The following is a 21,732-nucleotide window of genomic DNA, read 5'->3' as shown; positions in this document are numbered from 1 at the left end:
ACTTGCCTAGCCACTGGGTGGCCCTCCAGTTTTGGATAGCCCTGGTGCTCGGACAGGAGACCAGAGCTGTGCTCTTAGTCGCTTAAACTTTGAAATGACCATCAGACTAGAAGGGTCGCAATTCCCAGGGATAAAGAGCGGGTTTTTGTTCACTCCAAAAATGTTCACGCCATGGAGCATGCTGCGGTTACCGATGGGGCAGTGGCAAAGAAGATGGCCTGTATACATCCAGCTCTGATGCGCAGTATTGCCCGGCTGCGGAAGGTGAGGACCGGTGCAGGAGCAGTGGCCAAGAGCCCTGGGGAGCGGTCCAGAGCTCCGGTTCTAAACTCTGCCATTAGCACAGAGCAACAGTCATTGGCAAGAAAGAAGGAACTTCCCACCCAAATTCAGGAAGAAGCACCTTGAATAGGAGGAGAGCCGCACCAGCCTCTAGCTGCACATGGAATGGCAGCCAACACACCCATCTTGCAACTAATCCCCAGCTGAGCAGTCCCCGGGTCCCGCAAATAGGTCTCCGTCCCCAAGAGTGCCAGCAAGGTGCAGAGGCATGGGCATCCCAGAGCTCTGGAAACAAGACCCACATGTAGGGTCTTGCCATGAAAGCACAGGAGGCCCAAGATGGTGCTGGACACGACGCAGGGAGACATGCCCCCATAGGCCCAGTCTTCCCCTGGCTAAGGGGAACTGGATCACCCCCCGCCCCATTGGATGGGAAGGTCAAGGCCACTTCCGAGCCAGAGCCCACAATCCTGGAGTCCCGGGGGTGGGAGGAGCAAAGCCTCTGTGTGTTATCTTTGGGGCTGCAGATACTGGGAAGAGGACTCTGAAGAAGACATCCTGCTGGAGGAGGCTTAGGGCTCACAGGGCCAGGGGCCACTGCCCGTCCCCTGATTATTACGAGGTCTCAGATTGCCCCCGCCCCCGGTGCACGCATGCCAAAAGCTCAGGAGGCACAATCCAGAAGTGGATTTAGCCCACATATGTCTGACCCTTCTGGCAGTTATGTTTGTTTCTTTATTCATTTGACTCCCATATGCCTTTCCCCATTAACCTCTCATCAGCAGGATGCAGAACAGGGTAAGAAGGGAAAGGTATCTTCATAGCACCGCACTGACCCTGGCAACCATGGTTCTCAGAACTGGCCCAAATGTTGGAAAAGGGACCCATAGCTGCTCCCAGCCAGACCCAGCTTGCTACTCCAAGGCCTGATTCACCATCCTGACCCAGAGTGACGACCAGGACTTAGGATTCCCCCTAGAAATAGTGGATGTCATGATACAGGCCAGGTGGAAAGCATTCACCAAATTGGCGTCCAGCCAAGGAATCGATCCTTTTCACCCATATTACAAGGACGTGGTAGCCTTTCTAAACGAGGGCAAGAAACAAAGTCTTTGGGCGAATATCCTGAAGAGGCAGGCCACGGCAATCAGTGCAGTGCTGGGCCTGGCAAAGGAGTTGCTCCCTCTCAGGCAGTATCTCTATTCACCAATTCCTAAAGGGCACTAAGCAGCTTGATTCCCTGGTACAGCACAGGTTTCTCACCTGGAGACTATCCCTTGTGATCCGGGCATCCGCAAGACCACTGCTTGAACCCATCAGACAAACAGAACTGGAAGTCCTCTTGTGGCAGGTGGCTTTCCTGGTGGGCATCACGTCGACTAGGCTGGTGTCTGAGCTGTCTGCTCTGTTGGCTAGGAAAGAGCTATGTGGTTTCCACAAGGAGTCTGGTACACTGAGAATGGACCTCAGCTTCACTCCAAAGCTCAACTCCAAAGTTCATCTGGAACAACCATTGGTGCTTCCGGCATGCTGTTCCAAGCCCCAGGGACAGTGCGAAAAGGACCGGCACAAACTGGATGTGCACATGTCTACCTGGACAGGACACCCAGCATCAGATGTATGGACGCTCTCTTAGTGGACCACGGTACCCAGAGCCCGGGCAGGAAGATATCCTCTTTAGCAATCACCTTCTGGGTAAAACAGTGCGTTGTCAAGGCCTGCGTGGTCCAGGGTAAGGCTCCACCCCGAAAGATAACGGCTCTGTCCACCAGGGCTGCTGCCTTTCCCAGCCGGGCTCGAGTACCGGAGATATGCTGGGAAAACAACATAGTCCTCCTTTTAAAGCTTTGTCAGGCCCTGTCACATAGCCCAGATTGACTCAGAGAAGGCAGCCTTCGGTCAGTGAGTAGCTCAGCAGTAAAGAGGTGGACAGAACTCCCACCCTGGTGTAGAGTTTGGGTAAAGTCACCTTTGGACCACTTCGGCTCCACTGAAAGTGAACGAGACATTGGTCCTGCCTGGGGCTTCTTCAGTGGGGCAAAGCCATCCACATCCTATCCAGTTGAAGACTGTGGAAGATGCTGCTTTGTGGCAGATGGGGTGGAGACACACAAATATACACATTCACATACAACAACAACCAGATAGCGCAATCCATTACAGCAGGGCTTAGACAAGACTGGAGGGGTCGGGCTGTGGTCGCTCGCAAGGTGGCTAAGCAAAAGGTTTGTATAGATCAGGAGTAGTCAAACTGCGGCCCTCCAGATGTCCATGGACTACAATTCCCAGGAGCCCCCTGCCAGCGTTCGCTGGCAGGGGGCTCCTGGGAATTGTAGTCCATGGACATCTGGAGGGCCGCAGTTTGACTACCCCTGGTATAGATAGCCCTGCCCCACCTGAGCGGCCAGTGTTTTGTTCTATCCATCTGTCCTGGAGTCACCCCTGTTTCCAGTCCAGTTCTGTTCTCAGTTTCCCCTGCTGGGTCTACATAGCATCCTTCTTTTTACTTTGTTTCTTTTTCACATCAGCTGTCATTGGCATTGAAAACAGGAATTTCATGCAGTGCTCAGTAAAGCCCTGTATTCTGCCCTTGGGCTCATCCTGCAAGGATCCGATTGTGAGGTTTCTGCAGATTGCCCAGTAACGAATCCTTGACTTGTTACAAATGATCAGTTTATTGAAAGCAAAGCAAGTGAACCAGAACTGGCTTCTAAAGCTACAGCTCTTAACCCTGCACTCCAAACCCCCCTCCCACTGGAATCCAGGCAGGAAAGTATCAAATGCCATAACAAATAGGGCAGTAAAAGTCGATAGGGTCTTACCAAGGACACTGGCCTGTTCTCCCAGGAACATTTGTAATGGTGTGAAGACAGAGCGAAAGAGGCACCCAGTTGACCAGGCAATAAAAGCAATATCAGTTCCTATAACTACATTCCTCAATAATTATATACAATATATAGCAGAAAACAAGCATTTCTGACATCCTGCCCCTTCAACATCAGTCCCCGCCCCCCGTTAAGCCCACAGGTATAGGAGAAAGTTTGCTGGGGTAGGTGGAGAGAAAGACCTGGACCCGCCTGGGAGCCATGAGCTGCTTCCCCCCAATCCCTTTCCCTTACAGGGAACTCCTTCTGGTCCATGAGGTACTGCAACTTCCAGGATCTTATTGACCTCGTAGTGGGTGTACTCATCAGTGTAAACAGGAGAGGGTGCCAGTTGGGTGACACCAATCATTTTTGTAAGGCTTAGGTAGCAAAAGTTCCACAGCGACATCACTAATCAGACACCGCACAGAAAGCTGTCCCACGAACTTTAGCCTAAGCGTCCAGAATGGCTGTTGACAGTTTATTGTCTTGTGGACAAATAAGCTAAGTTCTCTCACTTTCCAAGAGAGCTCTGGAGGCTGTTTTTGTCAGCCTGAAGTTTATAACTGCCCTTGGCTGTGTTGTCTTGACTATATGGGGCTAGGCCTTCCACGTACACTTAGCCCACATTTTAAGATCAGGTGGACTTTTTTTTTGGGGGGGGGGCTTCCAGCTAGGGACGTCCTGCATGTTACCCCAATAGACCACCTTGCACGGGGGCATGCCGGTGATGGCATGGGCCAAATTGTTATACGCAAACTCACACAACAGGAGCAGGTCGGTCTGATTGTCCTGTTGATAACTGACACTGCAGGTACTGCTCCAGGATTTGATTCGCCCTCTCTGCCTGGCCGTTGTTCTCCGAATAGTAACCGGAGCTGAGAGCCTGCTCCAGCCCCAACAGTTTCAAGAGCTGCCAAAACCTGGCAACAAATTGAGAACCGCAAATGGAGAACCGCCTTCTGTGGGAAAATGTATAATCTGTACACATTTTGAATGAACATCAAGCAAGTTTCTGTGCTGTAGGAGGGGGAAGCACAAGGAACAAAATGGGCTTGCTTGGAAAACAGGTCCACAACTACCCAAATGACAGTCTTGCAACAACTGGGGGGTAGGTCAGTTATAAAGTCCATGGAGATGTTGTCATGGCACAGTTTCAAAACCTCAGGGCGGGGCACTGCAGGTATGGATCCTTTGAAAAACAACCTGTCCTGTTCAACCAGGTCAGAATGAAGGGCACAAAATGCCACATCCCCTCCCAAGTCTCACTGGAGCCAACTCAAAGCTTGCAGAGCACTCAGGCCAGCCATCACCTTCAAAGACTGGCTGCAAATAATAGCCAGGAGTCCCAGGTGGGTGGAGGAAAGGCAGTCCATCATAGGTTCTGTCTGGCTATTGTGCTGTGGGAGGCAGGACAAAGCATCAGCCAGAAAGTTCTGTTTCCTGGGCAGATGCTTAAGTGTAAATGAAAACCAGGAGAAGAATTCTGCCCAGTGAATCTCCTTGGGTGACAGCTTGCGAGGTTGCTTCAGGGTTTGCAGGTTCTTGTGATCAGACTTCAAACAGGATGGAACCCCCTTCCAGCCAGGCTGTGAGGGCCATTTTTATAGCCACCTTCTCCTTTTCATATATGGGCCAGTTATGTCCAGGCTCACTGAATCTCCATGACAGGCAAGCGCAGGAGTGAAAATGTCCCTCCTCCCCTCTTTGGAGGAGAACTGCCCCCATCACTGTACCACTAGAATCACCTTGCATCACAAAGGGTTCTGACGGAGTACCAGTTCAGTAGTAAACAGGCGCTTCAATTCCTAAAAGTCCCCCTGACACAAAGGTGTCCATTGTAAGGGGGCTCCAGGCCATGTTGCCCCAACCCCCTTTGTTTTTAGTAACTTCATCAGAGGAAGGCTGACCTGGGCAAAGTTGGGAAGGAAGTCCCAGTAGACATTGCCAAAGCTTAAGAAACCTTGCAGTTGCTCCTGAGTAACGTATCCTGCACTTTAGCATGATCCATTTCCAGCCCATGCCAGGACACCCTATACCCCAGGAAGTCAAGATGTTCCTTGTTGAATTCATATTTGGAAAGTTTGGCATACAGATGGTTTTTACACAGTGATTGTAGCACCTCCCACACTAACCAGACATGCAGATTTGGAGGGGACTGAACTTGAGGTCTTCTGCATGCCAAGGAGATGCTCCCTTCCTCTGACCAGGGTCCCCTTCATGAAGAGAGATTAAGCATGCAGGGGGCAGAAAGGTGCGGTGCTGAATGGTTTATTTGACTGAGCCAGGAGGAGGGAAGCTTGCATTCCCTGGCCATCCTCATTTGTGGATTCTGTCCAGAGTCACTGGCAGTTTGAAGGTTGCCTGAATCATGCCCCAGAAAAAGCAAGCTCTGACTCTGGGAACCACCTGTTGGAATAACTGTTGGTCCTTAAAGGGCCTGCTGCACCCTTCAGCTGGACAGCCCCATTAGCCCTTGGATGGGAACTCCAGGACGGCAGGCCCAGAGGAAGCAATGGCCAACTGCCCCCACCCATCTCTTGCCTTGAAAACTTTATGGGATGAGTGGGTGACTATTATTGGTTTGGGAAATACCTGGGGGGAAGCCTGAGGAAGGTGGGGCTTGGGGAGGAACTCCATCAGGGTCTTACACAGTCCACCCTCCAAAGCAGCCCTTTTCTCCAGAGAAATTCATCTCTGTCAGCTGGAGACCAGTTGCCATTTTGGGAGATCTTCACCACCCAGAGGCTGGCAACTGCACAGGATGCTACTTGGCAGCAGAAGGGGGAAAAAGGAAAAATAATTTCAAGAAGGGAGGGAGGGGGAAGAAGGAGAGATCAAAGGCAGCTGTTTTGAGGCACTGCACCGAATGTGCATGCAGCCTGACCTCTGCTCCGTTTTGAGCAAGCATGTGATGACTGGTTTGTTTGCCTGGATTGCCTGTTTCCATGCACCCCCCTCCCCATGCTTCTCCAGTTGCTGAGCAACATGCTGCGAAGTGCCCAGCCACCCTGCTCACCAGTGCAGAGTTAATAGTTGCGGAGCCCACTTTTCTTCCTCTCCCCCCTTCTCCCAAGTAGGTTTTGGAGCCAGGCCATTTCCCCAGCAGGCAACTCCTGCTGCAGGATGGGGAGAGCCTGTGACCTCTGTGCCTGCAGGGCAAGGGGGACACGACTGCACTCCCGCATACCCTAGAAGGGAACACCCTCCGTTCAGGGTGGCTTCACCTTGGAAGCCTTTGATTGTCTGCACGTGGACGAGGTGAGCGCACCAGTGGGCCACATTCCTGTCCGGCCCAAGTTGCTGTCAGGATTCCTGCATTCTGCAGGGGGTTGGACTAGATGACCCTGGAGGTCCCTTCCAGCTCTGTGATTCTAGGATATCTGAATGCAGCCTGGGGCTTATGTTGGTGCACAGAGTGTTGCCTAGCACAACACAGCTCTGATATTAAGGAGCAGGAATGTGATTCTGTCATGTGTGGGAAGAAGGATGTGCATTGAGGCTTGTGCTCTTAAAGGCCACCAATGCGATCTCTCACCTGGTGAGTCCTCTGTTGCGTTCTGGAGCACTGCGAGGGAGGAGGAGGGGCTTTTTCACAAATGGAAAGGACTGCCCAGGCAGAGGTGGATCAGTTGGCCCCTTTCTATGACTCCACATTACCACTGGTGAAAATGGTTCTGTAGTGAAACTGAAAGCCCCTCTCCCCCCCCCCCCCCCCGTTCTGGAACCCAGCAGAGGACATTCAAGGTGAACCACCTGCTTCCTGTGATGTGTGGCAGCCAGCTGGATTGGGTGGCCACATCCCAGCTTATGTTATTGTCATGCATAATGTCTATTTCAGCTTTCTGTCAGATGAGCAGAATTGTCATCCAGGAGTAGAAACGGTCTTGGTGGTATAAGCCACAAGTCACAAAGAGCTTTGTAGGTCATAACCACCTTGAATTTCATTTGGAAACCAGTAGAAAACCAATGGAATGCCTTTTAATGTTTGCAGAATGTGTGAATTTGCAGCTAACTCCAGGCTTGACCTCCCCCGCTCAATGATGCCTGTTGTTCTCCAGGAAAGATATAAAGTGCACATTAGAGCAAATCATTAAATTGTCTGGATCCCTACACATTTTGCTGTATGCTTTGCCAAGGGATCTAATAATATATTTATTTATTTTATTTATTTATTTATCATACTTCTATACCGCCCTCCCCGGAGGCTCAGGGCAGTTTACATTATAACAGAGAACCATACATAAAACAGTCTGTAGAACATGTACATCGATAACCAACAATTGCAACCAAACACAACACAGTATAACAGTAAACAATCGTAATACATATTATACATATATATATACATATATATTATACATATTATACATATATCTTTAAACAGCCCGTGGCGCCACGGGCGCCACGGACTAAATAATTCGTTAAGCCCCCTAGAGGTGGGCTTTGTCTGTGATGAGGAAGGGTCCGGGTTGGACCCTTCCTCACGACAGACAATCGGAGGGACCAATCGGCAGGCGCAAAGCGCCTGCCGATTGGTCCCTCCGATTCCCAGCCTGAGCAACTGCGAGCCGCGCGCAGCGTGGCTCGCAGTTGCTCCCGGACTGACGCGGCGAGAGGCGCGAAGCGCCTCTCGCAGCGTCAGACCGCCGCCCAAGGGAACCCCCAGCAGTCGCGCGAAGCGCGGCTGCTGGGGGTTCCCTCCCTGCTGGACTCACGCGCCTTCTCCCCTTTCAAAACCCCTTTTTATAAAGGGGCTTTGAAACTAGTACATATATATTTTAAGTACATATGAACACATAGGAAGTTGCCGTCTATTGAATCAAATCAACGATCCATCAAGATCAGTAATGTTAACCCAGCTCTCCAGGGCTTCAGGCAGGGGTCTTTCACATTACCTGCTGCCTGAGCTTTTTAACTAGAGATGTCAGAGATTGAACCTGGGACCTTTGGCATGCCAGTTAAAAGCTCTCCCACTGAGCCACAGTCTGTCCCCCATTCAATAGCACAAATTCAATAAAAATGTTCATAGAGAATAATAACTGGAAAATACTTCTTTTAAAAGTCACTTCTAAAATGGTTTAAGGCAGTGGTCCCCAACCCCCGCTCCAGGGACCAGTACCAGTCCGTGGATCAGTCGGTACTGGGCCGCAGGTCCTCGTCCTTCCCAGCTGCTGCCTCGGGGGCTGCCCTACCAGTCTGCCGCTGGCTCACCTTTGGTGCTCTCCAGCAGCCACCATGGCTGGGGCTCCCCCTCGGTGTGGCACTGTGCAGCTGCTGCTGGCAGCACCCCACAGTGGGCAGCGGGAAGTCAGGGGTGCTGGCAGGAAAGCAGGTGGAGCAGGGGCTCAGGCAGTGGTGACATCCCTCGAGAAAAGACTAACCACCCCCCCCCCCCCGGGCCTCAGTAAAATTGTCAAATGTTGACTGGTCCCTGGAGATAAAAAGGTTGGGGACCACTTGTTTAAAGCACACTGAGCTCTACCTAAGCTCAGGGTGGGAGCCAGAGAAGTTCCTATGCAAGGTATCACTCGTTGTCTGCGTTTCTTCCTTTTCTGATATGGATCTTTCATTAATGCTTTTTTTGCCTTTCAGTATGGTAATGAACTGTCTAATTTTTATATCACACCAGAGTGTATGCAGTATATCTCAGTAACATGCTCAGACAGCATCTGACATCTCACCCTAGTTGTTCCCTCTCATCTGAGTCTCTGGGCCTGTTCAGTTGGTCTTTGACTGGCCACTGCAAGGCAGAGCCACTGTCCTGTGGGTGGGTCTTTCTGCATCCAACCAGTTTTGGAATCTCAGTTGATCCTGTCCTCTTTTCTTCCACCAGGTATGTGCAGAGCTTGCTGGACATCATGGTATTCCTGGATAAAAACCCAGAGGACCAAGGAACATTGGGACAGTGAGTTTGGGTTGGGGGCAGACAGCATTGAGAACATGTGAGCATGTGATGCCCAATGTGATGCCCAATGAATTGGTCTTCTAGTCTTTCACAACTTTAGATTTTTTTTTCTGCATTGATCTGGTCATCGTATCCACATCAACAATTTTAGATTTTCTCTTTTATAACCCACAATAGCGTTATCATTTTTATCTGCTGTTAAAGGTTTTCTTTTTATCCGGTGCTAAAATTTGTTCTCTGCTATTGAATGTTTTTTAAAAATGTATATTGGACTGCTGATGCACCTTTGATTCTGTACAATACTCTACTGTATTGTTGTTGTTTCTAATGTTGGCTGACAAAGAAAGCTGACAGGAAGAACATTGATTCATTTAAAGCGTGGTATTGGAGGAGAGTGTGGGCTGCCCAAAAGACAAATAAGCAAATTCTAGTTCTAATCAATCCTGAACTCTCCCTGGATGCTAAAATAACTAAACTGAAACTATTGTACTTTGTGCACATTATTTGAAGACAAGAATCATTGGAAAAGACAGTAGCTCTAGAGAAAGCTGAAGGTAGTAGGAAAAGAAGCAGAACTGTTTTTATACCTCACTTTTTTCTACTTTAAGGAGTCTCAAAGTAGCTTATAATTACCCTTCCCCCTATTCCCACAACAGGTACCTTGTGAGACAGGTGGGGCTGATAAAGTTCAAAGAGAACTGTGACTGGCCCAAGGTCACCCAACAAGCCTCATGTGTCTCAGAGTGGCTTACAATCGCCTTCCCTTACTCTCCCCACAACAGGCATCTCGTGAGGTGGTGCAGAGAGTGGGGCTGAGAGAGGCTTCTGAGAACCCAGCAGGCCTCAGGTGGAGGAGGGGAAATCAAACCTGATTCTTCAGATTAGAGTCTGCTGCTCTTAACCAGTACACCACACTGGCTCACTGGAAGACCCAACATTAGATAGACCAGGGGTAGTCAAACTGCGGCCCTCCAGATGTCCATGGACTACAATTCCCAGGAGCCCCCTGCCAGCGTTCGCTGGCAGGGGGCTCCTGGGAATTGTAGTCCATGGACATCTGGAGGGCCGCAGTTTGACTACCCCTGAGATAGACACTCAAGGAAGAAACAACACTGGAAGACCCAACGTGAGATGAATTGATACAGTCAAGCAGCTGTGGCCTTCAGTTTGCAAGGCCAGAGCAAGGCTGGTAAGGATGGGATGGAAAGTAATTCCTAAGGTTGCCCTAAGTCAGAAGCAATTTGAGATCACTTTAACACAGGCTAATTTTGTTAGATATTTTTAAAGGACTTGAATGATTTAACAGATGTTATTTTAACACCAGCTTGGGAGCCTTGGATCAAATTAGTTCAGCCCAATTCTTGCTGTGTGTCTTCAGCGGAGGTTAAGGAGATATTCCTTGGCCAACCCAGGTACCCCAACCAAGCTGTCCTTTCTGCCAGAATCAGCCCATAAAAAGACCTGCAGGTTCCAGTTTTGAGTCTGAGCCTTGACTAAGTGCAGGGCCCAAAGGCTGCCATCTTCTAGCTTGTTCCGCAGATCCACTTCAGGCCTGTATTTCATAATATGACTGGCTCGATGCTTATAGTTGTAGAAGAAGGACCCTTCTCTTCCTTTGGTCTCTACGCAGAGAGTAAAGCTGCTATGAATGGGGATTCCTTGAAAGTCCCCAATGCACCCGTTGCTGTTTATTGGCAGTAGTACAGTTCAGACATTGTGCAAAACTGATCTAGTGAAACTAAACAATTGGTGAGGTTGTCTGAATGAAGGCCACTCAATCCTATGACTGATAAACTATCAAACTAGGAGTTAATTTATTAACCCCAGAACAAAGTGTCTTCTTCAGTGCCCTTCCAAATGCAAACACATTTGTGGAAGCCAACCAGGATTTGAGCCACCATCTGTGAGCCAAATCCTGACTTTGCAAATCCATCCACCATATAATTAAAATAATTCATGAATCCTCACTCTCCTAAACTGACCCACATAGTCCCAGACTGGGTACAAGTGCCAATTTGGGAAGGTAACAAGACTGTCCATTTCAGAGCAGTTGTATGCATTTGAGCTCTCGTCCTTAAGATCTGTCTTCCTCTAGGTTCACAGATGCCCTGGTTACCATCCGGAACCGCCACAATGACGTGGTCCCCACCATGGCGCAAGGTGTAATCGAGTACAAAGAGGCTTACGGGGATGATCCAGTCTCCAACCAGAATATTCAGTACTTCCTGGATCGCTTCTACCTTAGCCGAATCTCCATCCGCATGCTGATCAATCAACACAGTGAGTTGTTTGCTTTGGCCTACATTTAATATGTACTTTTCCCCACCCTCTTAGGCTGTTTTTATGCCCAGCCAATTTTGTAGAAGAAGAAGAAGAGTTGGTTCTTATATGCCGCTTTTCTCTCTTTGAAGGAGTCTCAAAGTGGCTTATAATTGCCTTCCCTTTCCTCTCCCCACAACAGACATCGTGTGAGCTAAGTGAAAAAGCTGGTGAAAAAGCCCCTCCTCTTCCTCCTCCCTTCATCAGAACAGCTTTCTCAGTGCTGGGGCAAGCCCATGTTCACCCAACTGTCTGCATGTGGAGAAGCATGGAATCAGACCCGGCTCGCCAGATTAGACATTGGTGCTCCTAACCACTACACCGAGCTATTGTAAACAATCAGAGACAGCAAGGGTAATATTGAGATCTGTGGGATAAAAGAAATGAGATTATCTTATAGCCGGGCAAAAAGGAGATGTTGTCCAAGTGCTACATTAAAATTGATCCCTAAGAGTCACATACAAGGGGCATGCCAATGAAATATTCACCAATGTGCCAATTTTCCTTAAGGAATAGTCATACAAATGCTTTGTAAAAACAGTAATTAATTTACCTCCCTTAACAGGGTGGGCTGTGCTGTGCATTTAATAGTTAAACTAGTCTACAGATCAAAGGGCTACACGTGCATAGATATTAGCTAGGGCATGCTAATAGCAGAAACCAGACTATATGGCAAAAGCATAAATCATGGTTTTGACTTCCGGCTGCCCCAAGAAATTCTTCCCTCCCATCATCACATAGTGGGCTTGAGAGGAAAGAGCTCATGAAAAGCTCAAATGAGCATAGGAGCCCAAATTTGAGCAGTAAACTCACTCCCATTTGCCCTCGGGGAAATCTTTCCAGTCCATGAAATACTGCATTTTGACTTCAACAGGAGTCCAGGTTGTCTTTCACTTCATAGTGTGTTTTCTCATCCACAAACACTGGGATGAGAGTATTGGGCCAGAAGCCACTGATCCAGGCTTGTATGAGCAGACTAGAATGAAAACAGGGTGCACGTTTTTAGAAGTCTTTGGAAGCTTCATTTCAGCAGCCACAGAGCTGACAACGTGGGTGACAGGAAAGGGCCCCACGTATTTTCCCCCCAACTTGGAGAACTCACCACCCCCAAGGTGTAGAGACATACATCAGATGGCCCTCCCCCCCAGATGGCCCCTGGAAGGCACTTCTTGTCAGTGTGCTCTTTGTAAACATCTAAGACTCAGTACGGGTTTCGCAAGAACAAGTCATGTCAGACCAACCTTATCTCCTTTTTTGAGAAAGTGACTGCCGTGGGGAAACAGGCCATATGGCAAAAGTATGTCATGGTTTTGACACTGCCTACTTTTCTGTTTTCCCCCCACAGCCCTGATTTTTGATGGCAGCACCAACCCAGCACATCCCAAACACATTGGCAGCATCGACCCCCACTGCAACGTCTCAGAGGTGGTCAGAGGTTGGTTGACTCTGGTCATTCGTGGTTTCCCCTGGAGCATCCCTTTTCCTTTCTGGTTCTTGGTCATGCTCTTTTGCAGGAGCCCGTGGCTAACCAGGACTTGTTCTTCTCCCCTGCTTTTCCTAGATGCCTACGACATGGCCAAACTCCTCTGTGACAAGTACTACTTGGCATCTCCTGAACTAGAGATCCAGGAAGTGAATGGTGAGTCTTCTGGAGATCAGTCGTATGGGTTTGAGGGGGCACGTTGAAGAGAGTGGTGCTGGAGGCAAACAGGCAGACAAGGAGGTGCTGGAGACTGGGGCCGGTAGAGAAGCTTCTGGTCCATTTTTCTTTCCCCCTTTCCCCCAGAAGCTCGATACAGTGCACGCAGCTCTTCTTTTCCCCATTGTTGTAAACAACAAGCCTGTGAGGTCCAGGGTCTCCTTCCATGGAGGTAGATCAAGACAGGTAGCCATGCTACTTGGTCTGTAGCAGTAGAAAAGAGCAAGAAGCCCGTAGCACCATAAAGTCTAATTCAGTTTGTGGCACAGGATGAGCTCTTGTGAAGGAACTGAGGGGTGATTCCTCAAAGCTCATCCCCTGCCAGAAATCATATTAGTTACTGGCCTCGTCTTGCTCTTTTCTATAGGGTCACCTTGTGGGCTTTAGTCCAACTCTTACACTGACCCTCTAATTCCTATGCCACACTGACTCTCCATTTGTCCTGAAAATCTGTGTGTAAGTAGACCAAATGGACTTCAGTTTCTCACCCATCCCATCCCAAAAGGGACCAAGGATAAGAACCCTGCACATAAAATGATTCAGCTGTAACCGCTCTTTCCTGTGCAGATGAATTCATCCTGGTCGCAGTGACCCAGGAATGGAACATCTGTGTTCAGCTGGGAGGAACATGGCTGACAGCAGGAATTTATAGCGCTTTACCCAAGGCCACAAGTGGAGCCTGTGGCAAAGGAGCGACTGTAGAACCCCATAGGACTCTTCAGTCACAACCCCGCTTTTTGTATTATGGAAGACTTTTTAAATGCACAGATGGCTTTATTGTTCAGAACTTGTTTATGAATAAGCCAATAGCTAGGCCTGAAATGCATTCATGTCTGTAAATAATTAGGTGAATCCAGTGGCAATCTGTCATTCATTGAATAGATTCAACTCAGTGTGCTTAAAACTGCAACAAGTGCCTAAGAGAAAGCTATGGTGCACATAGTGGGTTGGATCCAGCCAGCTTTTCTGATCAGTCTCTCCCTGTACCTCCCTCCTCCTTGTACCACAGCCCATATCTTGCATGGATTTCGTCCTTGCAGGGCTCATGATCCCCAGCACAGCTTGTTTAGTGGTCAGAGGGGGCTCTTCCTTTACGCCACTCGCAACCTTGGTTGGATCCGACCCAGTGAGACTTCAGTTCTGAGTAAACAACACAGGAACAGACTCCTTGACCAAGAAAACATTAATGCAGAGATGCCAGCCTCTGCAAGTGAGCTCTGAAGGTTATACAGTTTTGTCGGCTGGAAAGAGAATAAGAAGTATCAATGAAGGCAGTCTCAGATTCTTTAATTTGACAGCAGAGATGCTTGAATTTCAGCAAGAGTTGCAGTAATATCATTTCTGCCAATGGGAACAAGATCTGTTTGTGCAAGCTGAAGTGATTGCATGGAATCTGCAGGAGAGCCACCCAAAGCAGCGGTCATAGAGATGACATTCCAGTCCATTGGGAGAAATGCCTTTTGTACTTCGACTGTCCCCCTTGTGCTTGTTGGGTGCTTTTCTTGTTTCAGAAGTGTTGCTAATGCTCCCTCCCTTGAGCTTTCAGAGGAACTGCTTGCCTCATTATTCTTTTTTCCCCTGTCCATGTAATTCAGAAACAGGAACAGGACCTCACTCTTGGCCCAGTAAGTAGCAGTTTGATTAAGTGACAGTCCTAGAGTTGGCATTGTGGCTTGGCAGCTAGCGCTTTGCTAGAATCCCAGCTTCTTCCCTTCCTGGCTTCTTCTTGCCTTGCCTTTTAAAACAGTTGCAGCAAGTCCCCGAAAGTCCCTGTGCCTTTAACAGCATAGCAGCATGGAGAAGTCAAACACATATTGCTGTCTGCATCATGAAGTTTTAATGATGGGAAAGCAGAGTTCATGGGGATCGGGTGGGTTTTTGTCAGATGGCAGCCATTCAAAATGTCAGGAATTTCTGCATGTTCTCACCTGGAGCTTATGTGCACTGGGCTTTAAAAGCTCGTTGGGCTCTGCTAAGGAAAAACCATCTGCATTAGACTCTGATTTCTACTTACATTGTAGTCGGGTTTTTCTTCCCATCTGCTAAGCTGTAGTGTGGCTGCAGAGTCACACTACTGATTTGCCGGCATTTCCAAGAGTGGATTTTCTCCACTTCAAGGAGGAAATGCAGGCCCACGGCATTCTCTTTGAGGTGCAGATGCCTTTGCCTATTTCGGCCTTACTTTCCCACCCCCCACTCATGCTTCCAGCATGGACATTGTGCTGTAGTCTCTGATGGTTGGTTGGCTCCCAGCAGCAGCAGATCCTTTCCGGTGCTGCTTAAAAGGTACAAGTCCTCTTTAAGTAATGTGAGAAGCACTCATACAAGAAAGGGTTAAAGATCAGACCACATGTGCTTCACTGGGGGGTGGGGAGGAGAAGCGGGTTGCTTGGTGATTTGTTTCTTAAAGTGAGGAGGAGACAGGGGGGGGCAGAGAAGTGTTTCCCTCCCCCCCCACTTACAATTGTTTTTTAAAGAAAGTATTAAGTGTTAAGCATCCCCTTAACTTTATATAAGCACTGAAATGCAAAAGGCAAAGCCTGGAACAGAAAGCCCTGATTCTGCTGGATACCAATCAATGGACCAATTATCAGCTCAAACAGCTCAGACAACCATACACACACACACATGCTAAAAGCATCTATAGGTACTGTTAAGTGGCTGCCCTCTTCCCCTGATCAAGCACAAAGGAGAGCGGAGACTAACAATTGGAACAATTCAAGTGCAGAAGATAGCATTTGACTGAAACCTGTTTCGTCAGAAAAAGGCATGTTGAAGATTTGTTGTAAGATCTTGGTTCAGATTGATCAGAATTTGACAGGATCCAGAGCAGAAAAAAATTGTGAGTGCAGACAGTACCCTGCACAGGCTGGGCTAGTCTGATCTCATTGGACCCTAAGCAGGGTCCGCTTAGCTTGGGAGTCCGCCAAGGAATACCAGGATCACAACTCAAAGGCAGGCAGTGGCAAACCACCTCTGTACGTCTCTGGCCTTGAAAAACCTACGGGTTCCCATAAACTAGCTGCAACTTGACAGCAAAATATCCTCCCCCACCAAAAAACAACAACCCACAGTCAAATCTCCAGTCTCTGCTTCCTGTATGAGAGGCCCATTTCTCTTCCCTAATCAGCTCAGCCTGTCATGTGGACATAACAAGAGCCCTGCTGGATCTGACCAAAAGGGTCATCCCTTTTCCCCACAGTGGATAATCAGATTCCCTAGAAGGCAAATCAAGCAGGGAACAACTGTTGTAGCTTCTCCCTCCCACTTTGTCCACCCACCTCTGGCATTCCAAGGTACACCGACGCAGGACATGGAGGCTTACTGTAGTCACCCATGTATTTCTGTAGTCTCTTTGTAAGGTTATTGAAGACAGTGGCCCTCAGTTTGCAGTGTACTGTGTGAAGGAGGACATGACTTTTGCAGTCCTGGGTCTTGCTGTCCATCAAGTCGCAGCTTACCTACATTGACCCCGTGGCGTTTTCAGAGGGGGGTTTGCCATGCCTGCCTCTGCATCCTGACCCTGGTGTTCCTTGGTGGTCTCCCATCCACATACTAGCCCGCTTAGCTTTTGAGAGCTGACAAAATTGGACTAGCCAGATCAGGGCTGGCTTCCCAAGCCTAGTGTCATGGGAGAAGGAGAAAACAATTCCTGCTGTGTCTTCTCTCCACCCGAAGTGTGACTTTTATCAGCCTCCTGCTGTGTCACCCATGAGAGCACCTTGGAAGAACTTGGCTTTCTTCCCCCACCACCTCTTTGCCGGCGTGAGCCTTCGTGTCTCTTCCGTAGTCCATCTCTTTCTGTTGTCCACCACCAAATGGGGTAAAATAAGTGCCACCTGCCCTACGAGGCAAGAATAAAGTGTAGCTCAGCCAAGAAGAACGTGTGTGTCCAGACCTCCACACTCAAAAGTGCTCTGCAACCAGTTACCTTCCATCCTTGGTCAGTCGTTGCAACAATTGGATCATTTTATCTGAATGTATGCCGATTGCAAAGGTTTTGCAGGGACTGAAAAAACAGCGGAAAGGTTGGAGGTGGTGGAAAATATTTCATGGAGGGTTTCCAAGTGCTTGGAGGAGAGAAATACAAGGGTTGGATCACACCAGGTAGAAGAGAAGGATGGGGACCTTCTTTGACTATTGGAAAGGCTAGGGATTATGAGATCTATATGTAGACAAAAACCAAATGGGGATGGGAGCTTTCCTGAAGAGTAGAGGAGTCCAGAGACCCTGGTAGGCTTTAACCCACAGTCCTGAGTTGCTGGTAATTGGAGCTGACCCTACCGTCTCTGTTAGCCAGGAAGAAGGCCAAGCTAGGAGCCCATTGGAAAGTGCAAAATGTATAATATGAGCAGGGCTGGCTGCTGCTTTTGACGCCTTCTTGTGTTTCTTGATTGGTCAAATCACTTACCTCTAGACACGGAAAATGGGGAGGGGGATTGCCTCTTAGAGGTCTGATCTAAGACAGATTTCCTGGGAAAGCCAGCATTCCTCTGACCCTTCCAATTTGTCCTGTGTGGATGATGCCATATCCAAAACCACCCCCTGGCAGCATTGTGAATGGAAATAGATGCAGCATGGAGGCTGGGGGCGGGGGCCGGTTTGGAGAGAGCAAGTGGAATGACAAAGCGGGTGGCTGAGATGTACTTAATACCTTCTCTTTCTCCTGCTTCTAGCAAATCATCCCGACCAGCCCATCCACATGGTCTATGTTCCCTCTCACTTGTACCACATGCTCTTTGAGCTGTTTAAGGTAATTATTTCCCTCCTTCCAGCTTCACCTGCCTCTGCATTCCTGTCCAGACATATTGACAGTTTGGGGAGGAGAAGGAGATGCTGCACCCCTGAGTCAAAGGCCTTTGTTGCAGGCCAAAGCAGCACTCCCCTTGGTGCTGGCATTGCACAGTGGCTGGAAGCTGCAAATCAGCACGTCCTTGGTTCAGATTATGCCTCCTGCAAGCCACGGTCTGTTAGCCTCAGCTTTCCCCCTGCATCTGCCATGGTCAGCTGCTTGATATAGTCGTCACAAGGGCCAAAGCATCCTTTTGAACAAAATGCAAATGCCAGCTCCTCTGCTCGATTGTGCCCAAGTCCCGCACTCTGTCCCCTCTTGCTCCATGTGGCTTTGGTCTGTGATCCCACACGCACACGCACACACACACACACACACAGCCTTTTCTGGAGGGCCCCTTCCTCTTTTGCCAGGAGAAAAGCAGTGTTGCAGTGTAGCAGCTGGCAAGGACCCTGGCAGGTGCCTGTTTGGGAAGGCAGCCATCTCCGGCCTCTGCCCATGAGGATAAGCTTGGAGTTGACTAGCTGGACAAGCCATTTGACCACCCCCCCCCATATCCTTTGGTCTTGAGGAAGTCCTCTGTGGGCTCTTTTAGAATGTATGGTGAAAGAAGAGCGGGGGGGGGGACCTGTGGAGGTGAGATTGTTTTGCCCCCAAGGTTTGTCCATAAGACCAGACCACAGTTATTGACAGAAAGACCCTAAGGCAGGGGTGGGCAAACTGTGGCCCTCCAGATGTCCATGGACTACAATTGGCATTTGCTGGCAGGGGCTCATGGGAATTGTAGCCCATGGACATCTGGAGGGCCACAGTTTGCCCACCCCTGCCCTAAGGCCAAACCTCCATTGCATCCTCCTGCATTCCTTGCCGATGGACTGACCGTTTGCTTGTAGGGAAGGTAGTTGGGCCAAAGCAGACGTGATGCATAAAAACCCACAGGTTGGTGCTTAATGGCTCAGAGCCTATGAATGTGTTTGTTGTGCCCTGGATCAGGAGACCCCAGCATGGTGCTCATGGGCAACATGGCTCCCACCAACACCTATTCTGATGCCTGCCAAGTTTTTTTTAACGTAGGCAGGATGATTAGAGGCTTTTTCCCACCAGGTTTTTATTGGGTGTTGGAGCTTTGATTGGCCCTGAGGATTTGCTGGTGGCTTTTAAGCAGTGGCTGGACAGATACTGACCATGGATGCTTGAGAATGACCCTGCATTCAAAAGGGGGTTGGACCTTAGGGTTTTTTTTATAATGTTGCTTTAGCAGCAGCTGCACCACAGCACAAAGATCTCCGCTGTGTGGTGGGAGTTAAGCTGTGGCCACCGTTTTGTGGCTGGCTCTGCCTCTCGTGACAGCCGCTTTGCAGCTGTGCCCATCACCATGTCAAATTTCCAAGGGCACCTGCAGGCTCCCAGAGGACTAGATCACTTGCTGTGTCATGAGCTTCCTTTTTCATGCTTCCCGAGCCATAATTCTTCATGCAAACGTGCCAACTTTGGTTGCTTTACAAAACAAAAAGAGGATGCCGGGGCAAAAACAGGACTCAGGACGCCCCAGTCACCCAGGCCAGGCAGGGCTCTGCTGCTGTCCTCATGCTCTGCCGTTGCTCCCCCAGAATGCCATGAGGGCCACCGTCGAAAGCCACGAGTCCAGCCCTGCGTTGCCCCCCATCAAGGTGATGGTGTCTCTGGGGCAAGAAGATCTCTCTATCCGGGTAAGTGACGAGGTACACCGAGGAGCGGCTGCAAGTAGCTGTGTGCTTAGACTGTGGGACAGGGATTTGGGAGACCTGGGTTCAAATTCCCACCCTGCCATGAAACTCGGTGGGTGACCCGCTTCAGTATCACCTGCCTAGAAGGGATGGCGTACAGATGTAACTGTGGAGGGAAGCCTGTGAGCCCTTTGCAGGAGGCACAGCAAGGTAATCCTGCAGCAGGCAAGGAGGCAGACCCACCAGCCCGTGGGCATTCCTATTTGAGAGTTTGGGAGGAAGTGAGGTCTAACTTTGGCCACCTCATGAGAAGGAGGGACTCCCTGGAGAAGAGCCTAATGCTGGGAGCAATCGAGGGCAAAAGAAGAAGGGGACGACAGAGAATGAGGTGGCTGGATGGAGTCACTGAAGCAGTCGGTGCAAACTTAAATGGACTCCGGGGAATGGTAGAGGACAGGAAGGCTTGGAGGATCATTGTCCATGGGGTCGCGATGGGTCGGACACGACTTCGCACATAACAACAACAACAACGTCTAAAGTCCAACATTTGGCCAGACAACGGGTCCCTGCTTACTTTTATGCATCCCTGGCTTCTGTATTCAAAATAGGGGGGGAGGGGGGAAGGAAGAGGCACATAAGACAAATTTGATGCCAACATGCTGTTGGCCAGGGGTGGGGTGTGGATCCGCAGAGCATCTAAAGCAACCACACCCACTTATTTTTATGGTGAATTACACGCCAATGTTTTGTATACAGAAGTCCCCTGCAGGTTTTGTTCTTTTTTGTTTGTTTGTTTGTTGAAAGCTCCCTGCCTCTATCACTGCCCTTTTATGCCTTCCGGATGTCTGTCCCAAATTATTTGAGAGTGTTTTTTATGCTGATATTCTTCCTCAGCCTCCAGGTGATGCATAGGGGGCAGGAATTGTAGGGCTGCCACGGGAGGTGCTAGGCAGGGAAGTTGGACTCTGCTAGATGCAAAGATGTTCACTGTGATCCAAGCCACGGGTTCCCATCTGGGCTTGATGGAGCCTCACAGAATGTAGTTAGGACAGCACACGGCATTTCTGGCAGCTGCACTACCCGTAGTGAATTGAACCGGAGTTCTGTGTCCTGTCTGAATCGTGCCAATGTGTTCTTCTTCTCCCTGATTCAGATGAGCGACCGAGGCGGAGGGGTTCCTCTGCGCAAGATCGAACGCCTCTTCAGCTACATGTATTCCACAGCGCCCAAGCCAGAACTGGGGACCGGTGGAACGCCCCTGGTATGGGACCGAAGGGGTTGTGTGGAAAGAGGCAGGCTAGCCTTGCAGTAAACGTCAGGACTTTTTAAGTGTCAAGGCTCCCAAGCAAAGAATCCTGGAAATCCATTTCGCCAAATGGTGGGGGGGACCACGCGGTTGTGTACAGTGAGATGCCCTGCTGTTTCTCCTGCAGGCTGTATGGGAGAAGAATGTGGCCATCATGGCCCTCAGCAGTTTCTCTCTCTCCCTTCTCTGGCCTGGAAGGAGCAGCAAGGAGCAGAGTGGGAGGAGGGGCAGCAAGCATTATCCTTCCAGCGTGATGGGGTGGTTAAGCACAGCAGCCTCTACCCTGGAGAACTTCTCCACATGCAGCCAGCTGGCTGACCTTGGGCCAACCAGAGTTCTCTGAGAACTGTTCTTGTAGAGCAGTTTGGTAAGAGCTCTCTCAGCTTCACCTGCCGCACAGGGTGTCCGTTGTGGGGAGAGGAAGGGAAAGGGGTTTGAGGGCTGCTTTGGGATTCACAGAGTGTAAAAAAGCAGCTCTTCTTTTTCCTAGCTGAAAAAAGAGGTCGGGGGGAGGGGGAGCCAGTGGAAGGGATCATGGGGGAGAATCTGCCAGAAAGAGTTTTCCAGGCTTGCCTTTAGCAAGAATGCACGAGGGAGGCCTCCTGTGCCTGTGTCCCTGTGGTGGGTGGCAAAGAATACAAGCACTAGCTGGGTTGCTGAAAGGCCGGTCACTTTCCTTCTCATGCCAGGCTGGATTTGGCTACGGGCTTCCGATTTCCAGACTCTATGCCAAGTATTTCCAAGGTGACCTCCAGCTCTTCTCTATGGAAGGCTTTGGGACAGACGCTGTCATCTACTTGAAGGTGAGTCTGTTTCAAGTTCTGCTTTTACTGAGCCCGGCCATTGGTCTGGAAGC

The 21,732-nt window shown here is 49.6% G+C and overlaps 1 protein-coding gene across 4 annotated transcripts in view; it reads left to right on the top strand.

Moving 5' to 3' along the window:
* The window catches only part of PDK2 (pyruvate dehydrogenase kinase 2), a 34,711-nt gene that overhangs the window by 9,420 nt on the left and 3,559 nt on the right, over window positions 1-21,732 (top strand). The window contains exons 3-11 of one of the 4 annotated variants that reach the window (XM_077314122.1): window positions 8,983-9,054; window positions 11,150-11,334; window positions 12,719-12,808; window positions 12,935-13,012; window positions 14,668-14,697; window positions 17,749-17,825; window positions 19,475-19,573; window positions 20,724-20,831; window positions 21,566-21,679. In XM_077314122.1, the coding sequence (XP_077170237.1) occupies window positions 8,983-9,054; window positions 11,150-11,334; window positions 12,719-12,808; window positions 12,935-13,012; window positions 14,668-14,697; window positions 17,749-17,825; window positions 19,475-19,573; window positions 20,724-20,831; window positions 21,566-21,679 (853 nt within the window). The remainder of the gene's footprint in view (window positions 1-8,982; window positions 9,055-11,149; window positions 11,335-12,718; window positions 12,809-12,934; window positions 13,013-14,667; window positions 14,698-17,748; window positions 17,826-19,474; window positions 19,574-20,723; window positions 20,832-21,565; window positions 21,680-21,732) is intronic. The other 3 variants (XM_077314124.1, XM_077314123.1, XM_077314125.1) reach the window with 3 other exon arrangements.

This window comes from Paroedura picta, chromosome 16 (genome assembly GCF_049243985.1).
Source record: "Paroedura picta isolate Pp20150507F chromosome 16, Ppicta_v3.0, whole genome shotgun sequence".
Classification (NCBI taxonomy): domain Eukaryota; kingdom Metazoa; phylum Chordata; class Lepidosauria; order Squamata; family Gekkonidae; genus Paroedura; species Paroedura picta.
Note: the sequence above shows the minus strand (reverse complement) of the source record. Positions and strands in the feature narration are given on the sequence as shown.